The 25352-nt window shown below is 43.7% G+C and overlaps 1 protein-coding gene across 9 annotated transcripts in view; it reads right to left on the bottom strand.

Moving 5' to 3' along the window:
* The window catches only part of NTRK3 (neurotrophic receptor tyrosine kinase 3), a 367735-nt gene that overhangs the window by 31652 nt on the left and 310731 nt on the right, over positions 1–25352 (bottom strand). For all 9 annotated transcript variants that reach the window (XM_053581711.1, XM_053581720.1, XM_053581708.1 and 6 more), the window contains one exon: positions 22074–22317. In XM_053581711.1, the coding sequence (XP_053437686.1) occupies positions 22074–22317 (244 nt within the window). The remainder of the gene's footprint in view (positions 1–22073; positions 22318–25352) is intronic.

The following is a 25352-nucleotide window of genomic DNA, read 5'->3' as shown; positions in this document are numbered from 1 at the left end:
GTTAAATGGGGTCCATAGGGTGGGCCCTAATTCAGTGTGACTGGTGTCCTTATAAAAAGACATTAGGACACAGATAGCACAGACAGGCTGGTGACCATGCGGGGACACAGTGGGCAGGCAACTGTTTGTAAAGCAAGGAGAGGGAACTCAGCAGCAACCAAATCTGCCAGCACTGATTGGATCCCTCTGGCTGGAGGGAAGCAAAGGGGCTTCCTGTGGGAGGGGTGAGGAGGAGGACACTGGCAGAGTGCCTGAGGGCCTAGTAGGCCAGGGGGAGAAATTTATATTCTGAAGAAGTGAGGATTCACTTCAGGCCCTAAACAAGCAGGGAGGATGACAGCATTTGAGGAGCTTGGGCAGGACAGTTGTCAGCCTGAAGATGTGTGCACGGATCTGGGTGTTGGACTAGCCAGGGTGTGACGGGGTAGTTTCCACCAACATGCAAAGAACAAGGTCCTGAGGAGACAGACAGAGCAGATAGGTGATGAAGGAACAGGGTTCCCTTTGGGGAAGCTCCCAAGAGGGCTTCCGTGGGTGCCAACAGCCGCTGAGGAAAGCTCTTTGGAGAGGCAGGAGGTGGCCAGGGTGGGTTTAATTTCCAACACACCAACTTTCAACCTCTAGTGATCTCTCGGGGATGGGGGTGGGTGGCAGAGAGGGGGCTTAGGCATTAAGCAATAAAGAGAAAAAAGGTGGAGGCTTAAAAGCAAATCCCAACAGCTCCTGTGTAAAAGTAAAAATCATGTGATTTGAGAATGGTTAAAACCACGTGAGTCTGAGAGGTTTGTGAAGGAGATTTCTAAAATAGCGGTACCCAAACTTGAAATGAATGAAAGGAGGCCAGCTTTACTGTAGAGGCGAAGGAACTGCTGAGCTACAGCCAGGCGCATGGTATACAAAAACATGAAAAATGCTCGTCTTCTTTAATCATCAGAGAAATGCAAATCAAAACCACTTTGAGATACCATCTAACTCCAGTAAGAGTAGATCACATAACAAAATCCCAAAACTACAGACGTTGGCATAGATATGGAGAAAAGGGAACACTTCTGCACTGCTGGTGGGAATGCAAGCTAACACGTTCCTTTTGGAAAGAAGTTTGGAGAACACTCGGGAATCTAAAAATTGACCTGCTGTTGGATCCTGCAATTCCTCTACTAGGAGTATATCCAAAAGACCAAAAATCACTTTGCAAAAAAAGGTATTTGCACCAGATTATTCATTGCAGCTCAATTCATAATAGCCAAGTCATGGAAGAAGCCCAAGTGCCCATCGACCCATAAATGGATTAAGAAATTGTGGTATATGTATACCATGGAATACTATGCAGCCTTAAAAAATATGGAGCCTTTACCTCTTTTATGTTTACATGGAGGGATCTGGAACATATTCTCCTAAGTAAAGTATCTCAAGAATGGAGGAAAAAGTATCCAATGTACTCAGAATTTCTATGAAACCAACTTCTATTTACACACACTTTCTTATGAAAGATAGAACACAACTATAGCCCAGGATGAAGGAGAGAAATGGAGTGGGAAGGGAGGGGAGGGGGGAGGTTTGATACAGGGAGGATAAAAGGCGGACCACACCTATGGAGCATATGATAAGGGTACAAGTCAAATCTGTCAAGTGTAGAGCATAAATGTCTTAATACAATAATCAAGTAAATGAGGTGAAAGCTATGTTGATTGGTTTGATCTAACCACGTCAGATCGTATTAAAAAAAATCAACACATTGTACCCCACATATGCATAAATGTATTCATGATCTATGTGTATTTGACTTAATAAAAAAATATATATTTTATATATATTAAGCAAAAAAGACTAAAAAAATAAATAAATAGAAGAAATAAAAAAAAAAAAGAAAGGAGGCTGGGTTCTATGGCTCACATGTGTAATCCTAGCACTTTGGGAGGCTGAGGTAGGTGCATGGCCTGAGCTCAGAAGTACAAGATCAGACTAAGCAAAAGTGAGACCCATACAAAAAAAAAAAAGAAGAAGAAGAAACAAAAACAGAAAAATTAGCTGGGCACTGTGGCAGGTGCCTATAGTCCCAGCTGCTTGGGAGGCTGAGGCAAGAGGATCACTTGAGCCTAGGAGTTTGAGGTTGCTGAAAGCTATGACACCATGGCACTACCAAGGGTGACAGAGAGAGACTATATCTCAAAAAAAGAAAAAAGAAATAAGTGAAAGGAGAGAAATCAATGGAAGAAATAAAGAATGGCCAGAAAGGGGAATAAATTGTGGAGTAAAGTATTTCTGAGGCATTAAACAAGAATGTTATAGAGCTGGTGGGCCAGGGCACACTGGTGTGCCATGAGAGGATCTTAGGTGTGCCGCAAAAAAATTAAAGATCATTAATTAAATTATTTTCAAAAGATGTTCAAAGCACAGTAAGCATATTCCTTTTTTTTTTTTCAACTCTTTTTGTGATCACCATAATTTAAGTGTACTGCAGAAGTTTAACTATAGGTTCAAGGGTGCCCTGTGATAAAAAAGGTTGAAAACCACTGAGTGGTGGGGGAGGGGGAATGGGGCAGTTATTAATAATGTCATTCAACAGATAGTTCAGAGAGGATTATATTTGAAGAAAGACATTTGAATTTGGCCATGATGGGATAATTAGTGACCCCAAAAGTGCAGATTCAATGAAGTGGTGAGATCAGAAGCCCAAAAATTAAGACAGAAGATGAAAAGTACTTATTTTTTTATAGTCAGGAAGACAAATGGAAGTCAGAAAGGGCAAAAAGGTTAAATGAAGATTTCTCTTTAATGTAGAAGGAAATTATGGATTTTTTAAAGTACAAAGGAGGGGGAAAAAAGGCTTCCAGAAAGACTTCAGAGCAAGATAAACATAGTCACGGAGAGAGTCAAGCTAGAGATGGGGCAGGTGGTTGACGGTGAGGAAAGGGTATAGATGTGTGAATTTGGCCTAATATTTCATTGCATCACAGAAATACCCACATATGCTTGACACACTTCCTTGAACATGCGTGATAACAAGTCCTTGCATTACTGTTCCACTTTGCACTTATCTAAGCAATCTCTATGAGAGAGTTGGCTTTTAGGATCTCAGAATTGGCAGAAAGCAAAATGTTTAGATCATCTACTGCAACCTCATGTACAATGTCTCTATAGCATCTCTAAAATGAAATTATGTGGATTTCCTGGAAAGCCACAGGGAATGGGGGACCCCTATCTTGTAGGGCAGTCCATTCCTTTTCAATATAATCAGGTACTGTGCTTTACCCTTGAGTCTGAAATATCCCCAGAGCTTTCTAATCTTGCCACCCCTGTGGGTAAGGGAGCATGGTGCAGAGGCCATTCATTATACCAAAATAATGCAAAACAATCCCTTGAAGAATGTCCAGCATTTCTCTCTCTCTCTCTCTTTTTCATTATAAGAATAAGAATTATCTTAGGACACATTACATACACAAATATTAATGAAAGCTGATTAGCAAAAAAAAAAACGAGGTCCATTCATTCCATTCATACTTTCTGTGATATTCAGCATCACATATTAGCAAAAATAAATCCTCACAAGGTCAGCACACAATATGTAGGCTGCACGTTCGACACCACTGACTTGGAGCATCTCTGTACTGAAAACTGACTTTGAGATTTCTGAGCTTTGCAAACTTTAGTGCCCTTGAACATCATTCCGTAACAATCATTTACCAAGAGGGACACTTGTCTTCTTTGTTTCATTTAGTGGGCATGTATGAAATGCCCAGCATACTCCAGCTACAGTGCTAGGTGCAAGGGTTATATAATTAGTGGAATAAAGTGTGGAGGCTGCCTTAGTGCCTATAAACATATATAAGTCAACGGAAATCCCTGAGAATACATTTTCATGGTAAACGTTAACACAATGACTTCCTGCAGCACATTTAGAGGTGTTAGGACAATCTCCCTCATCTCGGACCATCACCTCCTTCTCTTCTTACATCCCCAAAGCCTTCGGTCTCATTGAATTTGCATTAAAGTTTTGGGATTATACTTTATCCAAATCACCTTGCTGCTCCCCACAGTAATATTACACTGGAGAGCCCAAACTTCCTAAACGAAGGTCTCCTTGCTTGCTCTGGCAGTGCTTACAGAGTTTGCATAGTTGACCCCTCCAAATCTGGTGTTGACATTTGATCCCTGTTGTAGGAGGCATTAGGTTCATGGAGTGGATCCCTTGGTGGTATCATCCTGTTGAAAACAGCCTCCCACCTCCTCCCCTCTTTCTGGCTCCTTCTCCCATCGTGAGACACCCCTGCTCCTCCTTCACCTACTGCCTAGAGTGGAAGCTTCCCCAGGTCCTTATCAGAAGCAGACGCCAACACCATGCTTCTTGTACAGCCTGAAGAACCCTGAGCCAAGGAAACCTCTTTTCTTAAGAAATTACCCACCCTCAGGCATTTCTTTACAGCCTCGCCAATAAACTAAGATATCCATCCTTAGTCACCCCAACTGCTTGCCTCCTTTGACTTGAATAACCTTGTCCGTAGACCTGCCATTTGATCCTGCAATTCCTCTTCTAGGTGTATATCCAAAGGATCAAAAATCATTTGACAATAAAAATATTTGCACCAGATTGTTCATTGCAGCTCAATTCATAATTGCCAAGTCATGGAAGAAGCCCAAGTGCCCATCGACCTATGAATGGATTGATAAATTGATAAATGGATTTATATATATATATATATATATATATACACTATGGAATACTATGCAACATTAAAAAAATGGAGACTTTACTTCTTTTATGTTTACATGAATGGAGCTGGAAAGTATTCTTAGTAATGTATCTCAGGAATGGAAAAAAATATCCAATGTACTCAGTACTACTGTGAAATCAATTTATAATCACTCACACTTGCATATGAAAAATGAAACACAACTATAGCCTAGGATGAAGGAAGGAAGGGGAGGGAGAGGGGAGGGGAGGGAGTGGGTTGATAGAGGGAGGGTTAGTAGGGGGACCACACCTATGGAGCACATTGCAAGTACAAGTTGGATCTATCAGGTATAGAACACAAATGTCTTAATGCTGTAATTGGGTAAATGAGGTGAAAGCTATGTTGATCAGTAGGATGTAAGCACTCCAATTTGTACAAATAATCAACACATTGAATCCCATAATGGCATAAATGTATTTATGATCTATGTACAAATGACTTAATAAAAAAATTAAAAAAAAAATAAAAAGGCTAGATTAAAAAAAATCACCTAACTGGATTATTATAGTTTCACACCTTCTAACTCTAAACTACCTAACCCCATGAACACTGTACTATTCCGGTACGTTCTTCAAAAACTTTATTCACAAACGACTCCTTGTTTTTAAAAATACTTGCTTATGACCAGAGCACCAAGCCCCTCATTAATTGTGCAGTTCGGGGAACAATGGCCAACCTCTCTGAGCCTTACTTTGTTCATCTGTAAATAGGAATAATCAGCTGTGAGTCAGCTGACCTCACAGAACTTTGACGGTGATCAGAGAGGTGCACGGAATCTGCAAGATGAGACCAACGTCCTCGTCTTAACTCTATCACTAACCAGAAGCAAGAACGTGGGGGAACATCTGCCCTCTCTTTCTGGGGTTCAATGTCATCATCTTCAAATAATTGGGCTTAGCAAGGTGATCACCAAGTTCCAGTCTAGCCAGGAAGGACAAGTTTTTCAGTGTATATGTTTACCTAAATTTCATCCAGGCATTTATCAAGGGCTTTGAAAAAATGCTTATGAAAAAAAGAGGATAATGTATGTAGGAAAAGAAAAAAAATCCAACTGGGTGGAGTCACAACAAAGGAATGATTATATCCCTAAGAATGCTGATAACTGGATCAACATCTGTTTGGCAGCAGAGCTCTGGCAGCAAACCCAGATCTTAGGCTGTTCAACTTAAAAAAAAAAAATCAAAAATATGCATAAAGATACTGCTGGCACACTGAAAAAAGCTGGCACAGAGATGATGGCACATTGCAGGTAGGAAAGCTGTTTCCAGATCACCAAAAACCTTGGCATAGTGATATAGGGAAACGAATCTAACAGAAACAAGGCACTTTTGCTGTATACAAGTTAAAAAAAAAAAAAAAAGCCTACTTAATCGAAATACGAGGGAAAGGCCAGGAGAAGGTAACTTAGGCTATTGGGATGCTAGTCCCATCCTGGTGAACTTTGACAAATAAATCTAAATTAGCCCCAATAATGCAGGTCCACCAGCCAAACACCTTTCCCTGCACATGATCCTTCAACACAGGTGCATTCAATAAACCTCACACCTACGTCATAATAGAATCCCTCCTCTTCTGAGAAGCCAAGGTTAGAGCATCCCTCTGAGGGTACAGCAGAGTCTCTGATCTGAGAGTGCTGATTGAGATGGAGTATGCCAGGACTGGGAAGGGTAGGACACAGGTGTCACCAATCCCCCTTTCCATACTCACAACAGACCTCACCAGTAGATCACCACTTTCCACAAACCCTAGATGCAGCCCTCATTCTACTCTGGGAAGTCACCACCAATCAGAACTGGTTTCTGAGATCTACCTGCCATCCCTGGGCATAGAACATCTGATGTCCAGGCAGTTAGCTTTACCAGAAACATAAGGACTAATTTTATAGGATTGGAGGTAATTCAATGGCATAGACAGCATTAGGGGCTATAGTTAAGAAAGTGACTGACAAAAATTTAAAAATGAAGAAAATACAAGTGGTCTCTTTATGATCAGCAGACATGGGGGCAAACATGGGTGTGTATTAAAGGTTGTCTGAGAAAGCTGGAGTGACACTTAGGTTCTTGTGGCTTAATTATACCGACTGGTGCAGATGAAGAAAGAACACGTCTCTCAGAATGGGCACTGGCTGTTCATGGAGGCCTGAACAAGTGGCAGTCTTGGAATTGGACGGTGGCAGTGCTCATTGCCTTCTGGCTTTGTACAGAGCAGAGAGAAGGATTTAGGCAGAAGACCTGGAGTATGTCTGAATATGCTGTGAAGCCAAGGACTCCACTGTGGGTTTTTATTAGCTGAATGTCACTGATTATTTGCATCATCTGATTCCCTTGCTCTGATTTTCTTCCTCTTTACACAACCATGTCATGATCTAACACCCCACATAGACTAGTTTACTTGGAGTAAATGCTTTGATTATACAGCCTTTGAACAATATGGCTTTCTGTGTGCATGAATAAATTGTCCTTTTGGTGCAAATGCTGTTATCATGGGTGTTTTAATTATTGTGAAGCTTTCTCTCAGTCCTCTTCAGTGCTAAGTGGATGTTTGGACCATTGGTGGGATCCAGCTGGCTCTTCCTTAGGTGACTACAGTGCCTCTCCCAGGTCTACTTACCCAGAGTCCCCACAGACTGGCCACTGGGGCCTGGCCAGTGGGGCCATTGTCCCCACTGATCCACTTTCAAATGACCAGGCCAGTGGGGCCATTGTCTCTTACCCATTACAAACATCTGACATACGTTATATTTTTTTAATTAAGTACTTTTATGTGAAAATCAACATGCTAAAAATAGGGTGAGTTCCTTTGCCTAAAAGGGAATTTATGCTTTAGAAAAGCATAGAACAACCATGCATTCAAATGACTCAAGGACATGAAAAAATAAAGATCAGGAAGTTGGTAGGTGACCCACTGGGTAAGGAAATAACCAGCTCCAAGAATAAATTGGACCACAAATCAAAGGTCCAGACTGGCAGAGGAGGAAAGAGAGCGTGACTCAGTGGGGAAGAGGCAGCAGCTGCCATGACAATTAGGGGAGTGGGAGAGCAGGAGTACTGACCACTCCCACCCACCAACTCGTGGCTGTTGATGAACTGGACTTCCTGGTTCCAGAGTGCACATGGTGATCGACTAAGCAGGGACAATAGGGAGGGTAGTGGTGGTGGTGGTGATAAAAACCAACAGCACCCACACCAGCGGTGTTTACAAAGCACTTGTGTGTCTGTTACACACATGCACACACATTCACATATATCATGTTATGCACAAGGAGCAGCCACCACCCTGTTGCAAATGAAAAGAGAAAGGAAGCTGAGTCAGTGGTGCTCATCCCTAGCCACAAGCTGCTCCAGACCCTGGGGCAGGAGACCTGGGAGCCCAGGAGTGAATGGCCACTGCACTTCAGCTGAGGCAGCAGAATGAGGCCCTGTCATGAAATCAGCTTTGTCTCTATCCACAAGGCATGTGACCCTTGAAATGTCCCTCTGGGTGACAAGGGGTGGCACACACTTTGGAGGCCAAGAGAATGCCTACTGTAGGATTTGTGGTCCACAGTCACTAAAAGTTAGCTCCTAGTCACACTACTACTTCCACAATAAAGCTCTTCCTTTGGACACCTAGGAGTGCTTTCTCTTTGCTCCTGGGCTTCCAACAGATCAACTCCAATATCTAAAAGCATCCTGGAGGAGTGAGTGACTTTTTTTATTTCCCTGAATTCTCTTAAGTAGGTACTTTCCCCTTTATTTTTAGTATCTTGAACCAAAGACCCAGCATAGGAAATACCGTGGCTTGTAACTTAAAATTGTTTAAAATTTCTATATGTAATTCCTACCTTAGTCTCTTGCATACACTAATATAACTATCTATTGGGTGCTTAACGGGTACCAAGAAATTTGAATACATTATCTTATTTAATCTGCACAAAAGAAGAAATTGTTCTCTCTCTCTCTCTCTTTTTTTTTTAGATGAAGAATCTAAGGCTTAGAGAATTGAAGTAAATTTTCTAAAGTCATAGAGCTCTAGCAGAACTCGAGGATTCAAATGAATATCTGCCCAAGTTAGTGGGTGTTCTGCCCACTTTCCCCTGGGCTGCCTTCCTCCCCAATTCCAGCGTTGTCCTGTGGGATTAGCTAAGCCTGGAAAAAACAACCACTTTTTTTTTAATGTGCTTAAAATTCTGAATTTGAGCTGCTTTGTATTGACTCAATCCTCCCCTTCCTCCTCCTCCTCCCCCTCTTTAGTCATAGATAGATCACAAAGTCTTGGGCTTTGAGGATTAGGAGAGAAATACAATTCCCCACCAGGAGGAAGTCGAGGGAACACAACGTTCTCTTTACATGCAAATATCTTAATTACAGCTGGTAAAGAAGATATTTGTATGGAAATTTATGTATCTTTATATGTTAGATATTCAGTTTTCTTCCGTGAGGAAGGAAAGGAATCCTGTTAGGATGCATCCCTCAACACCCTGTCCCTTTCGAGTGCGGAGAGGTGAGTGATTCAACACCACTTCCAAGGGGCTCCTGCAACCTTGCCTCTCCTCTCCTTTCCAGAGGTTGGACTGTGACAGAAATATGCTTAGAATGTTCAAATAGGACATCTCTTCTGTCTTTTCCACCCAAGACCAGTCCCCATCCCTGCTCCTCCTTCACTGACAGAAATAAACAACAGGATTTCAAAATTGCAAAGAGATGAGACTTAAGTTTAGGAGACTACTAGAAACAGCCCTCAAAAAGAAACTACTATTTATTTAGTTATTTTGGCAGGGTAAGGGAGAGATACAGTCAACATACAACCTATGAATAAAATGTAAGTAATTACCTATGAAAAACACGAGGCCATTTTAGTCATGTGGAACTTCCTCTTGGTTTTGCTGAGTGTTACAACGTCTGCTCTACAATATAGACCACACACATCTCCACTAAGGCTATAAGACGAAATAAACAAAACCTTGCAGCAGGTAGCATTCTGGCATAACGGAGACTTCCGCTTCTAACATATGTTAAGAATTCGAAAGGAAAAAGATAAACCTCTCACTGATAATAGCTTTACTTTGCCACAGCTGGAAAGAAGAAGGAAGGAAACCTGTAGAAACCGGGGAGATGTCTTGGAATTGAGCACACAAACCATCTCTCTGAGATGATTTTTATGCCATTCTGTCTGGGGCCACAGGGGTGAAGTGGATGACATTTAAGGCTCCCTCCAGCTTCAAGCTTCTTTAAAATGTAATGATTTGTCATTTGCTCATCTGTGCCTAACATTCAGGAACACTGAATAAATGAGGGGCCCTAAACTGTGGCCCCCAACTTTTTTCATACCAGGCACCGGTTTCACAGAAGACAATTTTTCCTGGGCAGGGCTGGTTTGGGGATGATTCAAGTACATTACATCTCCACTTCAGATGGTCAGGCATTAGGTTCTCATGCGGAACACACAACCTGCGTCCCGCATGCACAGTTCACAGGAGGATTCCCACTCCTATGAGAATTTGACGTTGCTGCTGATCAAACAGGAGGCAGAGCTCAGGCAGTGATGGGAGTGATGAGGAACAGCTGGAAATACAGATGAAGCTTCCCTGGCCCTCCTAAGTCCCATGGAAGATAATTTGTTCACAGACAGGGTTGAGGGCAGGAGGGGAGGCAGAGTTCTGCAGCCTGGAGGATGGGACCACAAGCCTAAATGATGCAATTTTAAAAATTGATCCTGTCCCTCAATTTCATGGCTGTGTTTTCATCATTACCATCTGAAACTGCAAGCAGCTTTGAGTCGCTGGGCCCTGGCCTTCAGTCCTCCTTTCACAGATTCCAACGTCTTCCCTCCCATCCTCAGCTGCTCCCGCCATGGCACAGGCCCTTGCTGTCTTGTGCCTGGGCCAGGGCAGTGGCCTTCAGGATCTCAGCTCCCAGCAGCCTATACATCATGCCCTGCTTGGTGACTTAGCCTCACACATGGCCCCACACTTAAACAGATGATAAACCCTTCCTGACTATCCACCAATGAACCCAATTAAAACAGTTGGCCTTTGAAGGGCCGCCATGCTGGCCCTTTCTCGCAAACATTCCCTTCCATCCATCTCCCACAGATGCTCAGTGCGGGCTGGCAAGTGACACCAGGCTAGTTCACTTTCCCGGTGTTCCTCCCTCCAAGTCACCCTGCTGACCTCCCTGACCTGAATGATCTCCTAAAATTCAAACCATTGACTTCCAAACCCTGGAGACCCACATAACTCCCCTAAGTAGGTGGGCTTTTGAAATTTGTAACTGTCTTTTGCGTGCTTTGCCTCCCTCTGGTTTATGGCAGAGCTATACATTTTTATCCATTCTTATATTATCTGTGAACTTACATTAATTTCCTTGTGAATATTCATGCTTGTGCTCTCTTCATCCTAATACATGGTCAGGTAATCGAATTGAATCCTGTCACCCACACGTGGATCTTGCCAATGTCTGGGGAATATGGTGTGAGAAGAGGAAATAAACTGGCCCAGTAAGGTTTAACAAAGGTACAAACTAGATCACATCACATGCTTTGGTTGGGTAAGGGCTCTAACACCAACCCAGGTCTTGAACACATCACCAACCCTCTATAAAGCTCCGTTTCCTCATGTATAAAACAGATGCCAGTAAGCCCTGGTCTCTGGCTTCCTTGGGAAGGTCTCAAAAGACTCTTTCCCTCCAGGAAGAACTCTGACAGGCCTTGCAAAGGCTGCTCTGAAAGGCCGAAGCCCCACAGTCAGCAGATGGAAAGCGAGTGCTTCTCTTTCCGCAGGTTTGGGTGTGAGGACTGCCACAATCCACTGCTGAGCCACAGAGGCAGGAAAATAGACGTGGAGTCGCTCCCTGATTCCCTACTGCTACATTCCTGCTGTCATCACTGTCACTATTATTTGGGGCCAGAACAGCTGCCCTAAATCCTAACTGGGGAATCTGCTAAAGAGCTCATGGTGCTCAGCCCTCCAGGACATGGAGGGTCCTCCCCAAAAGTGCTGCAAGATCCCGACAGCTGAGGGCAGGCCAGGGGTGGCAGAGTGGCAGTGGCTCCTGTTAGAGTGGTTGTCTTTATTATATGTCTGTCCATATATCTGCTTTATAAGATTTTATTTAACAAGAAAGTTTTACTGCTGTAAAAATACCCCTAAGCATCTAACTTAGTGTTATGAGAGTCAGGACTTCAGCTGAGTTGAGAGTAGAGACACTGATCTAAAGTCAATGTCCTCAGAGTAACTGAGTCTCTGAACCGGGACCCAGACCCAGCCCTTGATGCCCCAGTCCAGGAAAAGGAGCAGTGCAGCCCTCAGTGCATCTGAAGGGGTCCATTCAGTACCTCCCTCAAACTGTAAACCGGGTTTCCACACAGTGGCAAAGAACAATGCCATTCGTGTGGTCAGCACTTGGGAAGAGAAGAGAAGCCTCGAGACAAGGAAGAAGAAAGACAAGACGTCTGCACTTTACAAACGAAAAACTCAGGTCCCAGACAGGAAAGGGATTTGTTAGCAGTCATGGCAGGGACTGAACCGAGGCTTCCTGGCTTCCATTCCTACGTCTGATTGCCCCATTAGTCACTGGTTGATAAGAACTCACAAGCAAAGATGGTAGAGGACTCCCGGAGCCTAATATCCCCAGGCCATGGAGGGGGGAAAGCCCACATGCTTGGGCCTCACCATCCTAGTCATCCTGGTCATCCTGCCCTCCCCAGGTCACCTGCACACCAGACTGCTGGAGTGTCCCATGTGGAAAACACCTGTACTCACTTCCGTGTTTTCTGGTCCCAGGTATTACCACCACACTGGCACAAAGTGTAAAATAGTCTAGGAAGGATGGAGATATGTAAGTGCAAAAATGGAAGGAAACATTCAGGTAATCCCCATCCCTGCAAAAATGTGAAGAAATTCTGTTTAGATCATTATTCTTACCAGGATGGTCTTTTGGCCAATTACCCTAAATATCTCAGAGAGGAAGAAGGCAGACCAGAAATTTTATTAAACTTCAGTCACTAAACTAGATCTAGATGATATGGAAAGAGCATGTTTCAAAACTGGAAGTTGTTGTCTTTCTTTACCAGGGAGGAATAAAAGGGACTGGGGTATTGAACAGCTATGATCGGGGGTCATAGCTACCGTAGAGATGGACTCAGACAAATCTGGCTGTATTCTGCTACCTTTGGCTATGTCCTTCCCTTCTATGATAAAGAAACCAAGTCTTCTCACATATCGTTACACACAGAACTTAGTCCCATAGAAGGTAAAACCCCAAAGTGACCAGAATTTCAACTTTAGGTTTTGTAGATGACATGAGGTCTCTAATTTGCAACACAGATGCAGAGCTGGCATTGAGACAAAAGCACCCTAAGTTTCAGTCCTGTCTCTCAGCAGACTTTCACACAGCAAAATACCTGGTGTTTTGTAGATGATTAGTGTGCAGAGCCACCGCCTTGAATCATGGAAATAAGGTTGTAACACCTACAATTAGCATAAATCTGCCCCCCACACCTTCCTTCATGTTCGTTCCCTCTACAGCTTTGCACAGCTTAACAGGTCTTAGCGTTTAAGTTGTTTTCCAAATTCATTCTAGATGTGCGTGCTGTGGCACCCAGTTCTACCCAGGCACTCAGGCAACTGAAGCTCTGAGCACCACCTAAAAGTCAATTATGTTCCCCTGACTCCTAATGAGCACCAGGCACCCTCTCCCAAAGCTGAAAAAAAAAAAAGAATAAGCATATGTTTTAGGGGCTGGTAATTTAAGGAGGCCCCATATCTTGCTCTAGCCTCCTACTCTAAGCCCTATCAGAAACTTCAACCCTATCCAATTGCTAGAGGAAGATGGGTGCCCAAGACTGCACAGTTGTAAAGGATTTCTGCAGACCTCATAGGGTTTCCCAGCAGCTCTTCAGCTTTGGTAGGACACAGGGTGATAGCTCATCTGTCCCCATTCCAGAAAACTGAACTACAGCTCTTGATGGTGCATCCAGTATCACCCCTACACATGGGACATCAAAACAGAGACTGTGCAGTGAGGGGAGGGATGATCTGTCCCTCACCCCTTCTTAGGCCGCAGTGGTCTCACTGTCCTTAAGGAAGAATGGGCTGTGCCATGTGAAATCCGGGAGTGGATCTGAGACCACAAGAAAGACATTCATGGAAAAACTGGTCAACTCAAAACAAATGATTAACGGTTTAGTTAATGAACATGGAGGAAGGTGTGGGGGGCAGATTTATGCTAATTGTAGGTGTTACAACCTTATTTCCATGATTCAAGGCAGTGGCTCTGCACACTAATCCTTGGTGGATTTTTTTTTTTTTTTGACAATTGTAAACTGTTACATACAGTATCAACAATAGGGAAAATCGGAAGAATAGTATATGGGAACTCTCTATACTATTTTTGCAACCTTCCTGAAAATCCAAAATTACTCCAAAATAAAAAAAATTGCTTTAAAAAATACTGGGAAAATCACGTTCCTCAGGAATAGAGTACAAACATCCTCCATTGTTATTCTTTTTATAAATGGGAACAAGGGTAACAAATGACTAGGGTATTTCAAAAAATAGCAAAGGAACAACCAAGCCCAGTTACTCAGCGCCCAGCCACTGGACAGCTGGCATAACCCCTCATCTTTGACAGTATCACCTTCCCTTCCGTGGATCCTGGGTGTACTCAGGAGAAGGTAATGACTAAAACCAGGGGGGCAAATCTCGCTAAACCCTCTCCAAGTAAGTCAGCAACCCTCAAAGTCAGGCGGTATGCCGCCTGCTGCTCCTCTCTCAGCCGGTTCAGCCGGGTCAGGTCTCCCTGCTCCCAGCCTTAGAGGAAGGAACTATGGTTCTGAGAGGGGTTGGCGTCGCTGCCCAAGTGGAGACCAAAGCAGCTGCGGCGTTTCATGTGTCCAGCGACACCTACTGAAGTACCAGTCCAATCCAGGCAGCTTTCTGGCCTTAATCCCGCCCCTTGGGTGGAGCAACTTGTCTGATTGGTGAAGTCTGGCCAGAGGGCCTCAGCCCCTTCTCCCTTTTGGTAGGATCTGCTCTCTATGGACAGCAGGAAGGAGCTACAAAACTTTCCCCTCTGAGCGCAAAGTCAGCAGTATTCCCGGGCTGCTGGGACTGGGCTGGAATGTCTAATCTGGGAACTCAGCGTGAGCAAGCACATTGCTGCTACACAGGGAGCCGCCATCAGCAACTGTTCTTCTGGTATTCAAGTTCATGTCATGATCTTCATTTGCCTGGCTTCTCTGCCTCAGTGGGCTCAGAACTCCTTGTCTGAGCAGGGAAGAAGGGCCCCAGTTTCCTGGTGGGTCTCCCCAAACCCCGAGTGGCACTCTGTGATCATGAAAGTCAGTTGCTTGAAACCACCATTGCTACCTTTAACCATAAACCTCAAGGTAATTCATAGGCCACTGGCTCTCCTTCACACACTGCCAATCGCCTGACTTCCATCTAAGAGCCTCTCCCCATTCGAGACCTGGGACAAATTGCTCAGCAAGACTTGGAGGACTCCAGGTTCTCAACTCAGGTGACTCAATAATCAGTCAACATTTTCTTGGTCATGAAACTGGAAGCCAACTTAGAGGCCATCTGCTCAAGCCTCAGCTCTGCTTTAGCCTTAGGCTCTGATTAAATTAATGAGGAGCCTCCCTTCCCACCCCTCGGGCTGGATGTGGTCCCTGGATCTCTACTTTGTTCTCTCAGAACTGACATCCTGGCAAACTCATTTCCAGTAAGTCAGTGGGCTGTAAACATCTTTGGAATTCTCTTAAAAGCTCTGAACCTTCAAAAAAAAAACAAAAGTGAAATACAACACCCCATCCAACATTGCTCACATAATTTCAGGAAGTCTTAGAGCGTCTGGTGCCCATTCCCCGCTCTGCTGGAGGAGAACCCAGGTTTTTAGTCAGAGACCTTAGCCTGCTCTAAGGGTGGCTTCAGTTGGCATTTCAGGCATGTTTTGAATTCCCCTTAATTTCCATCATGAATTTGGAATAGAAGTTACTGGAGTTTGTATTTCTCCCTTATTTTGCTCCTAGGTGTGTTTTGCTATCTATTAAGTTAGACTCTCTTAGATTTTTTAAAACACTGCTCCTTTCCCCCATCTAATCCTTAGGATATGTTTTCATGTGGTTGTGCCACTTCTGCTTTCCAGGAGAACAAATCAAAGCACCAAAACGGCAGGTGGAGCCAAGCTCCTCCATGACTTACCAATGACATGTGGCACCAAGAGTTCCCAAGCAGAAGAGAAACAGGAGCCTTGCAGGGTAACCACCTCTACATTCAGGAAGAAAACAGCAATAGAAAGGAAGGATGGCTTGTCCTACCTTTCCTGACAAATCATCAGGTGTGGAATGAGATACTGTTAGGAAGAAAGGTTGGAGGAGAAACTCATTTTTCTTCACCCTTACTGTGGCAGATATTGCCAGTGGCTCAGTACAATTCATGTTCTTCTCCTTTCAGCTTCCCTTTTTAAGAGTAAGGCCATATGACTGAGTCCTTGCCATGAGAAAAAGTGATAGGCCTCACATGCAGACCAGACCCACAACATCTCACATACATTCCTTCAGGCCAATTTATCCTTCCAGCTTGCTGGAATGGGGATAAACATCTGGACACTACTGAAGGAAAATGGTAGAGCCCTGTTAGCGTGGATGACCAGGAACAGGATGGCTAATCCTCCATGAATTCAACTGCTCGTGCTATTACATGACCTAGAAATGAGCTTCCATTTGTGTTGGAACCATTCCATGTTTTTGTATCTATTTGATACAGAAGTTGGTCTTCTTTAAATAATACATCCTTGTCCAGAATGCCCATTTGGAATTTGGAGAAGGCATTTATATTTCAGCTTTAATAATAGTAACAGTAATTGATGTGGTTTGAACATGTCTCCCAAAGTTCATATGTTGGAAACTTAATCCTCCATGCAACAGTGTTGAGAGGTGGCACCTTTAAGAGGTTAAGTTATGAGCACTCTGCCCTCAGAGTAGATTAATATTGTTATCACAGGAATTAGCCCATCACCACAAAACTGATTTTGTTATAAAAATGAGTTCAGCCCTCTTTTGGTTTCTTGCCATGTGACACCTTCCAACACATTTTAACACTGCAAGAATGCCCTCACCACATGTGTCCCTTGATTGTGGACTTCTCAGTCTCCAAAACTGGGAGAAAATTTCTTTCTTTTTTTCCCTTTAATAAATTAGCTGATCTTTAGTACTCTGTTATAGCAACACAAAACATACTAAGACATTCATTCCTAACAGTTTTATTTTTATTAATTGTTAGTCCTTACAGAAAATGCATGCGATAGAGGATATTAGTCCCATTTTGCAGCTGAAGGCACAGATAACTCACCCAAGATCAGATAGCCAGGTATTATAGGCGCAGAGATGCAAGCCTAGGCAGTGTGGGCCCAAGAGCCTGTAATTTTTTCATAACTGCCAGGGGGGCACCATGACTTCCACAAAATCAAATGGTCAGATTAACCTATCCTAAATTATTACCACATCTTAAGGATGACTGTTATCATTTTTCTAAGAGTTTCTGAAAATCAGAACCTCTGGCTCAGACTCCCTTGCCTTGCTCTTAGCTGACACTCCTGCCTCATGGCACCACACCTGTGTGGCCATCAGGGTCTTGGCATACCTCCCTCTTCGTCTTCTAGACACTTACTCTATCCCTTACCAGAACCCTACTTTTGATGATAAATGAGTCAGCTCTAACTCCACCATCCACTAACCTGCCTCCTCTGAACATGCTTCCCAGACATTGCACCTATACACTTGGGCAAGACTTGTCCCTGCAACCTGCTGCCCAGTTCCCAACATCATCTACACAGACTCACCTCATTGATGTAGATCTGATCCCTTGTCTAGGTTTCTCTTGATCTAGCCTGGCCCACTTCCTATCTTATTTCAAATTCCCTTTCTGATTTCATTTGTCCCATATTTTCACTGGTTGTCTGCACAGTGCCAGGCTCTGTGCTAGGCACTGGGCAGGGTGAACAGAAAGGCACACTCCTGGCCTTTCAATCAGTATGATCAGAGCACCAATCCCCTCCCATCCTATTCCTCCTTGATCTCAGCATGTTGCCCCCCACGGCTCATCCAAATCAAAACATCAGAAACATTTACATTGCAGAACCTCAACCTCCTTCCCCTTAGGACATATGAACTTCAATTCTAGTTGTGACTCTCAATCTCTTAATGTTCTCTGAGGTTCTGAGAAAGGTATGAGGGTATCAAACCCCCACCCCTATCAAAGGCATTTTAAAGGTAACCTTGGAAGCATTGAATCAGAGATCCAAAGAAGGAAAAGGTGTCTGTCCTTGTGACCATCCTAAGAAGAGAGAACAAATCGCTCTGCTACTCTGGTGCAGGGATGTTTGTTTTCTCTCTCCAAATGTGTAACAGGAAATTAGGCGGTTCACCTTTGTAAGTCGTTTGCATACCACTTATGCATGAGCCAGATGGTGCCTCTTTGTTTTAAGAAATTAAAAATGAAAAAGAAAGAATGTAAGGAGGAGTTTATCATCTCCACTTCTCCCTCTGCCCTCACGTGTGCACTCCACAATTTGCACTGGGCAAACAAACACAGACATCATACACACAGATGTCATGCACACACACATACACACAGGTCTGCATCATCTGTATTTAGTAATATTTGGTGTGAGAATCTAGCAAACTCGTAGGCCCAACTGATTTTAGTAATCAAGGGTAGCAGATAGGTGCAAACCTGTCCCAAGGTGTCAGCTCATGGAACAAATCTGTTACAGTGTTCTCACTAACTGACAAATCATAGCATTCCCTCAAGGCCTCAGCCAGTGTATAATGAACAAAGAAGTCTTATGTAAATCATCCGAATGTGAACTTAGCTGCAAGATTCATGAGCAAGACCATATAAACACTTATCAAAAGAAGAAGCAACTACTAATGACTCAGTATTTCTGTGTCAGTTGAAACTGTTAGAAAGACATTTTCCTGGGGTGATCAACTCAAAGATTCTACTGCATGATCCAGTTTATTTTCCAGTGGTCAGGCAATCCCTCTCTCTGTCCCAGAAATTGCACGTAGATATAAGATTGTCCTTGGGGTTTTCTTACCTTGGGTATGAGGGGGACTAGTAAGATAATATGAATGAGAATTTGTCAAGTAAGTATTTACTACAGGCTCTTTGCACATATTAAAGAGCTTGCTTAACATCAACATAACTCTATTGAGTGACTCTTTCTGTCCTCATTTTGAAAATAGGAAAATTGAACAAAGGTTAGGGGAAAAAGCATTAAGGTCACGTGACCACTAATGATGGTCACACATTACAATGTGAGCACAGGTAGTAATAAAATTGGGCCCAAATCTAAGAATTCCCTTGTCACTCCAATGTCTTCCAATACAGATACTAAGACTGTGGGTTTCACTCTGATGTGACATCAGGCAAATCTACTTTGGGTTTTCATTTTACAGAAAAGTAGGGAAGGAAGAGGTATGTATACATCAGGACATTATGAGTTGGTGAACATGAAGTTATTGTACAAGCTAGTCTTTGAATAAAGACATTACCTAACCACCATCAGTGGAATACAGTTTTCCAAGGGTGTGATGAGTTTTACTGTAATAGCTCCTTTCTTCTTCACACTTCCTTGGGACCACAGATGCACATTTCAAGCCAGCTGGCCTCAGCTAATACCTGGCTTGGAACCCATAAGGAAGAAATTGAGGATACCTGGAGTACGCATGTTTCCCCATCTCACTCTCCCTTCCTTAAGTTCCAATCTGCCTTGGCACCTATAGGAATGAGGTAGATTTATTCTTGTAGCTCTTCCAGGTATAAAAAGCAAGAGCTCACAATTGTCAAAGCACAGGGCCAAGAAGTATCATTTGGAGATGTCATTGTTTTATTGTTTGTTTTCTCTCTTTTAACTCATAATCAAGAAACACAGCAAGTGCACACCTAGAAGCAAGTTTGAAGGCCCAATTAGCACATTCTGGCCAGACATGGTTTCCCAAGACCCTGTTGAAGCCAGTAAGTAGATACCAGCTTGGTCCAATCAAATATTTGCCTTGCATGCAAAAAAGAAAAACACAAAAAACAATGAGCCATCCCTTATTTCATGACATAAATCTGAGCACAGTTAGGCCAGCAAACCCCATTATACATAGTGCAAAAGCAATTAAACAGTGTCAGCTCCAGCTGACTCTAAGAAATCTATGGCCATGGACCCCTTAATAACCTCACCAATGCCTCACTTGGAAATGACTGAAACCAGGGGTGTACAACCTTTTTTCTTTTCTGATGTACATTTGAAATGATAAGCGTTCTCTTGGGGCACACATTAAATAACAGCTGAATGAGCATTTTACAAGTTCTATGCATATTTTTTGCAATATATTATCCTCAAATTATCTGTATGTGGCCCATAGGCCTCAGGTTGGATACCCCTGGCTCTAGACAGTAAAGAAAGACCTCACTTTGATGTTTCCTGGCAGGTCTGCCCTGGTCATCAGCCTGTGGCTCCAGCTAATCACGCCCCCTTTTCCACACCTGAGGATATTGCACAAGGCAAGTGGCTAGAGAAGCTGCCCAGTTTGCTGTGGATATTCTCCTTTCCCTACTTTTGGTCTGCTTTGCAGTATGTCCTCTCATGATGCACTCCTCAACATGCAGAACATTGTCTCACTCTCTCCTTATACCTTCTAACCAAGCAACTCTTCCATTCATTTGATGTGCCAGAAATATCTGCCATCCTTTGGTTGCACCATGAATAAGTCACTTTCTAACCAGAGAGGTCATTCCTCAAATGTTCCATTTTTTATGAGACATTGCGAAAATGAAATGTCTCAAGTGAGCATTTCTAATGTCTGGGTGATCTCGTTTTAGGCAAAGCCATCTGGAGACCCAAATAGAGCTGACCTGCACACATTATACTCAAATTCCCAGCCTCCTGGTCCACCATGCTCATGCAGAAAGGACAGTCATTTCTGGGCTCTTTGATTCACAATATGATCACTCATTTCCACAAATAAGATGAAACAAATGGCTGCCATACCCCTAGCCCTCGACTGAATGTTTTTATCCTCCAGAAATTCACATGTTGAAACTTAAGCCCCAAGGTGATACTATTAGCAGGTGGAGGCTTTCAGATGTGATTAGGTTATGAGGGCACGATTGTCATGAATGGGATAAATGTTCTTCAAAAAGAGACCCCAGAAAGATCCTTTGCCCCATCTGCCATTTAAGGACAATAGCAAGAAGAAGGCCATCTATGAGCAAGAAAGCAGACCCTCACCAGACACTGAATCTGTTGGGGCCTTGATGTTGAACTTCCCAGCCTTCAGAGCCATGAGAAATGTCTGTTGTTTGTAAGCCATCAGTTTATGGTATCATGTTATGGAAGCTGAAATGGACTAAAGCACTCCTCAACTTGCAGAACATTGTCTCACTCTCCCTTTATACCATCTAGCCAAGCAACTCCCCCATTCATTTGATATGCCAGAAATAAATCTTCCATATTTTTGAGAGAGAAATTATCCCATCTCCATGTCTTAGGTTGCACCAACCTTTCCCCTTGGGGAGATAAGTGATGCTCATGGCCAGTCATCCTTTCCCTGGAAATAGTAATACTGTCAAAGCCACTCATTGATCCACAGAAAGGAGATTCCCAAAGACTCAAGGAAAAAAAATAATTCTGGGAACAAAACATGACACCTGTTAATGTAAAGTGGACAACTGTATGGAAGTAAAACCGAGTAGGATGATTCTCCTCACAATCAGAAAGCTCTTGCTAAGGCCTAACCTATCTTCTCACCAAAGCTAGAAACAGACACCCTGCTTCTTCATCTTGCCTAAGCCAAGTTGGATCACCTACTCAGCAATATGTCAACCATTTTTCTCTATTTTACTTTGGGTTCCTCTTCTTGTCAAGAAAATTCTTACATGGTCAGAAGATAATTTCAGATACTAAAATGTGTCGTGGGTGAGGCTAAATTGGGGAGTGGATTCAGAGATGTCAAAATGCAGCACCAAGCTGGGCTTATCTGGGTGTGTGTTGGGGCATACACACACATACATATGAGTATGTTTACTTGAAGAATGAGTATTGATGCGAGAACATAATGCATATGTTATGACAGTGTACAGAGAGAGTCCCATCCAATGTCCAAGAGCAGGAGTGGGCTAGTGGGAAAATAATAAACAGGTATGTCAAGATCCAGGAGTGGCCAAAAGGTAACTATTGAGTGCGCGTCTGGCGTTGGTGTGTATATGTGTGTGCCAAAGTGACAGGGTTAATGGACAATGACAAAGACATGTAAGCAAGGTGCTAGCTCTGCCACTGAGTAATGTAGCTGGGAAAGTCACCTTACCCTGTAGTAGTCAGTGCTGTAGACATCTCTGGACATGCCAAAGTCTCCGATCTTCACCAGCAAGTTGGCTCCAACCAGGCAGTTCCTGGTGGCTAGGTCCCGATGCACAAAGTGCTGGGAGGCCAGATAGACCATGCCTGAGGCGATCTGACTGGCAATGTGTAGCATTTGGGAGAGCCCTAGCTCACCCTTGGCTTGGCGTGGCTGCCCATCCACAAGGATCATTGCATCTGGCCCATGGGCCCTGTAGGGAGATGGAGAGAAAAGAAGGAGCAGAGAGAAATCTGGAGATCAAAGGGGAAGGGCTTCTTGGGTCCTTATCCTCTGGAATGCCTCATGGACATGAATGAAATGTCCCTTTTAAGACTGCCCATGTTGCCTATGGCCTATTTCTATCTACCTAAAATTACATTATGTAAGTGTGGGTATGGGTGAAGCTCTGCAACCAGTTTCCAACTAAGGTGACAGCAGACATACTCAAATGGAATAGGGAATAAACCTAATCTTTTTAACGTCTTACTGCTACCCATGGGTTTCCCAGGTGCTAGATGTCTATTACAGAATAATTAATGAAAAAACAACCACTAGCTCTCACATAGCCCTTACTATTTATCAAGCTCTGCTCTCATTGTTTTAAATAGTACAGCAATTCACTTAATCCTCCCGTCACAGTTTTGGAATAAAGATAAAACCAGACACATGGTTGTAAAGAAGAGCTTCCAAAAGGAACATAAGGACTATTTGTTATAATGGAGTCCCATGCCCCACCCTCAAGGATTCTGATTGGCTAGATGAGCTTATTCATTTGCATTTCCCACCAGTTCCCACGGTTCACGCTGTCCACAGCCGTCCAAGTTCTTAGTGGCAGAGGGACCCTCTTAAGTCCACACTTCTAACCACTCCACCACACTGTTAAGGACTGGGAACTTTGTGTGGTTGCTGGACTGGATAGAAGACCTTCTGACCCTGAAGCAGAGGTCTGAGGAGCCCCCACCATCCCCTCCATCCCAAACGAAGGCCCGGATTTGTCATCCTAACACCTTGCCCTGTCATACTGGTCACTTTTAGTGTTCACTTTTTTCTCCAGAAAGCCCAATGAGCTGTAACCACAGCCAGAGCCCTTATTTATGATGTTGTGGGCCAAGGAGCCCTGGTGTACAGCAAGGCCTCTGCCTGCTTTACTGCTTCTCCAATTTCTACTGAAAGGCACCATTAAATAGGAACACATTCATTGTACTATCTGCAGTGGGCTCTGCCTACCTTGCTCCTCAGAAGATGAGCTAACCCAGCTGACAAGGAAGGGGTTCAGCAGGTGAGCTCTCGCTCCTGTCTACCAGGCACACCCTCCTGCCTCTGCCCACCCCCAACTCTGAGATGTGAGAGTGGCAGGGCCAGCATGGGGTCCCCAGAGTGAGCGCTGCTGTGTGCCACCTCTGGAGAAGGGCCATCATGGCTTGTTGCTGAGAGCTTCCTGCCCCAGAGCATTCTAGAAAAAACACACCCTTACCTGATAGTGCCTAGGAAGACAGATTAATGGTTTTTACTGGGAATCGGTTCCAGATTGTGCTGCAAAAACAAGCCCAGAAAGGCTGTTGGGTTTTGATAGACTCCTCCATGCTATCTTCAGGAAGGGACCCCCATAGAGAGAGACAGAGGTCCTTAGGAGTGTGAGGAAGCCCTTGTAGAACTGTGCTCACACGCACGTCTGCCCTCCACGGTCCACTCCGGGCAAGGGGAAGGTGTGTTATGTATCACCAGGGCTGTCCCTCACCTCATGCATTCCTTTTTGTTTCTTTTGTGCTGATTTTTCTTCTTACTCTCTGCTTCTCCCGCCCCTTGCCTTTACTCTGGCCTCTCCCTCTTTATCTTCTTTTTACTCCCTTTTCCTTTCTTTTCCCTTTCATGCGTGTGACACTGTTACAGAGAGGCACCCAGGAGCTCTTTGTAGCCCTGCTGGTGGCACTTGGGGCAAAAGCACTGCTGCATCTATGGAGGGGGTTTGGCACGTACCTGGGACCCAGGGGAATGGAAACACAAAGGGAGGAAGGTCCTGAGTATTGAGAAAGGGTGTCACCCAGCTTAGAGACTACCATGGTTCAGTTCTCATAAAATAGTAACAGTAATAACTTTCAGTGCAGCCGCCATTGGCTGAACACTGAGCTACTTCTAAAACTTATCTAGACATTAACATATATGTATATATATGTATAGTCACTTAATATTTATAGTAGCAACCCTGTGAGGCAGTTATTAATAGTCATGTTTTCTAGGAGAGAAAATTAAGGTTTAATAACTTCTTCCAGTTGTAACTAAGACATGACAAATCTAGGATGTGAACCAAGTCTGTTTTAAGCTAAGAATGGAGGTTTTCAGGAAAAGAACTAATTTCATTATGAATCCAGGTCTGTAAGCATCCGACTCTCGATTTCTCCAGGGCCAACATTTTGGAAACCCAGCTCATAGGCAATGCTCCAAAGACTCTTCCAGTCTGTTACCTGGCACCAACTTTTCCTTTACTCCCTCAAACCCATAAAACCCTATTAAATGTCCTACTTCAAGGATCTTCTTATTAGTTTGTGGTGAATGGGCTAAAGCCTTCTAAAGCTTACATTTGAACTTCAGAAATCTCATTCTCAGTCATGGGATTCAAATGGTGGCCGTGGTGGAGATCTCACCCTGTATGCACAGGGCCCATTGTTCAACCTGCTTTGAGACCCTGGGTCCCAGAGACCTTTACAGGGCTGCCCCTTCCATATCTGGGCATTATTGGGAAGCAGAAGCTGTGGAAGGAAGAGAAGTCCTAACTCTACATTAATGACAAGATGCTGTCCTCTCTGGGTGAGAGATGGACACACCCTGAAGCCTCATCCCAAACTTGTGGCTTGGCTTCCAGTCTCTTACCAGTTTCATCAAAAGCTTCTCAAAACCTGCATGATCTTGCTCCAGGTTTGGGGAAGCTCTTCTTACAACAAATCCATTCTTTCTAGAACAGTGCTATCCAAGAGAACTCTCTATTAATGTCTATACTACACTGTCCAGTACAGTAGTGTGGCCACCGAGTACTTGAACTGTGGCTAGTGCAACCAAGGAACTGAATTTTTAAATGCTATTGACCTTTCATGAGTGTAACTCTCAACTGAAATGGCCAGAAGTGGCCACCATACTAGACAGCACAGTTCTAAAATTTACTCATAGAACATCTGCCCTCCCCCACTTTTTTCAATCATCTCTGTCTCCTGATGAGTTTATTACCTCATACCTTCTTATTTCATTATGAAT

The sequence above is a fragment of the Nycticebus coucang genome, chromosome 2, assembly GCF_027406575.1.
Source record: "Nycticebus coucang isolate mNycCou1 chromosome 2, mNycCou1.pri, whole genome shotgun sequence".
Taxonomy (NCBI): Eukaryota; Metazoa; Chordata; class Mammalia; order Primates; family Lorisidae; genus Nycticebus; species Nycticebus coucang.
Note: the sequence above shows the minus strand (reverse complement) of the source record. Positions and strands in the feature narration are given on the sequence as shown.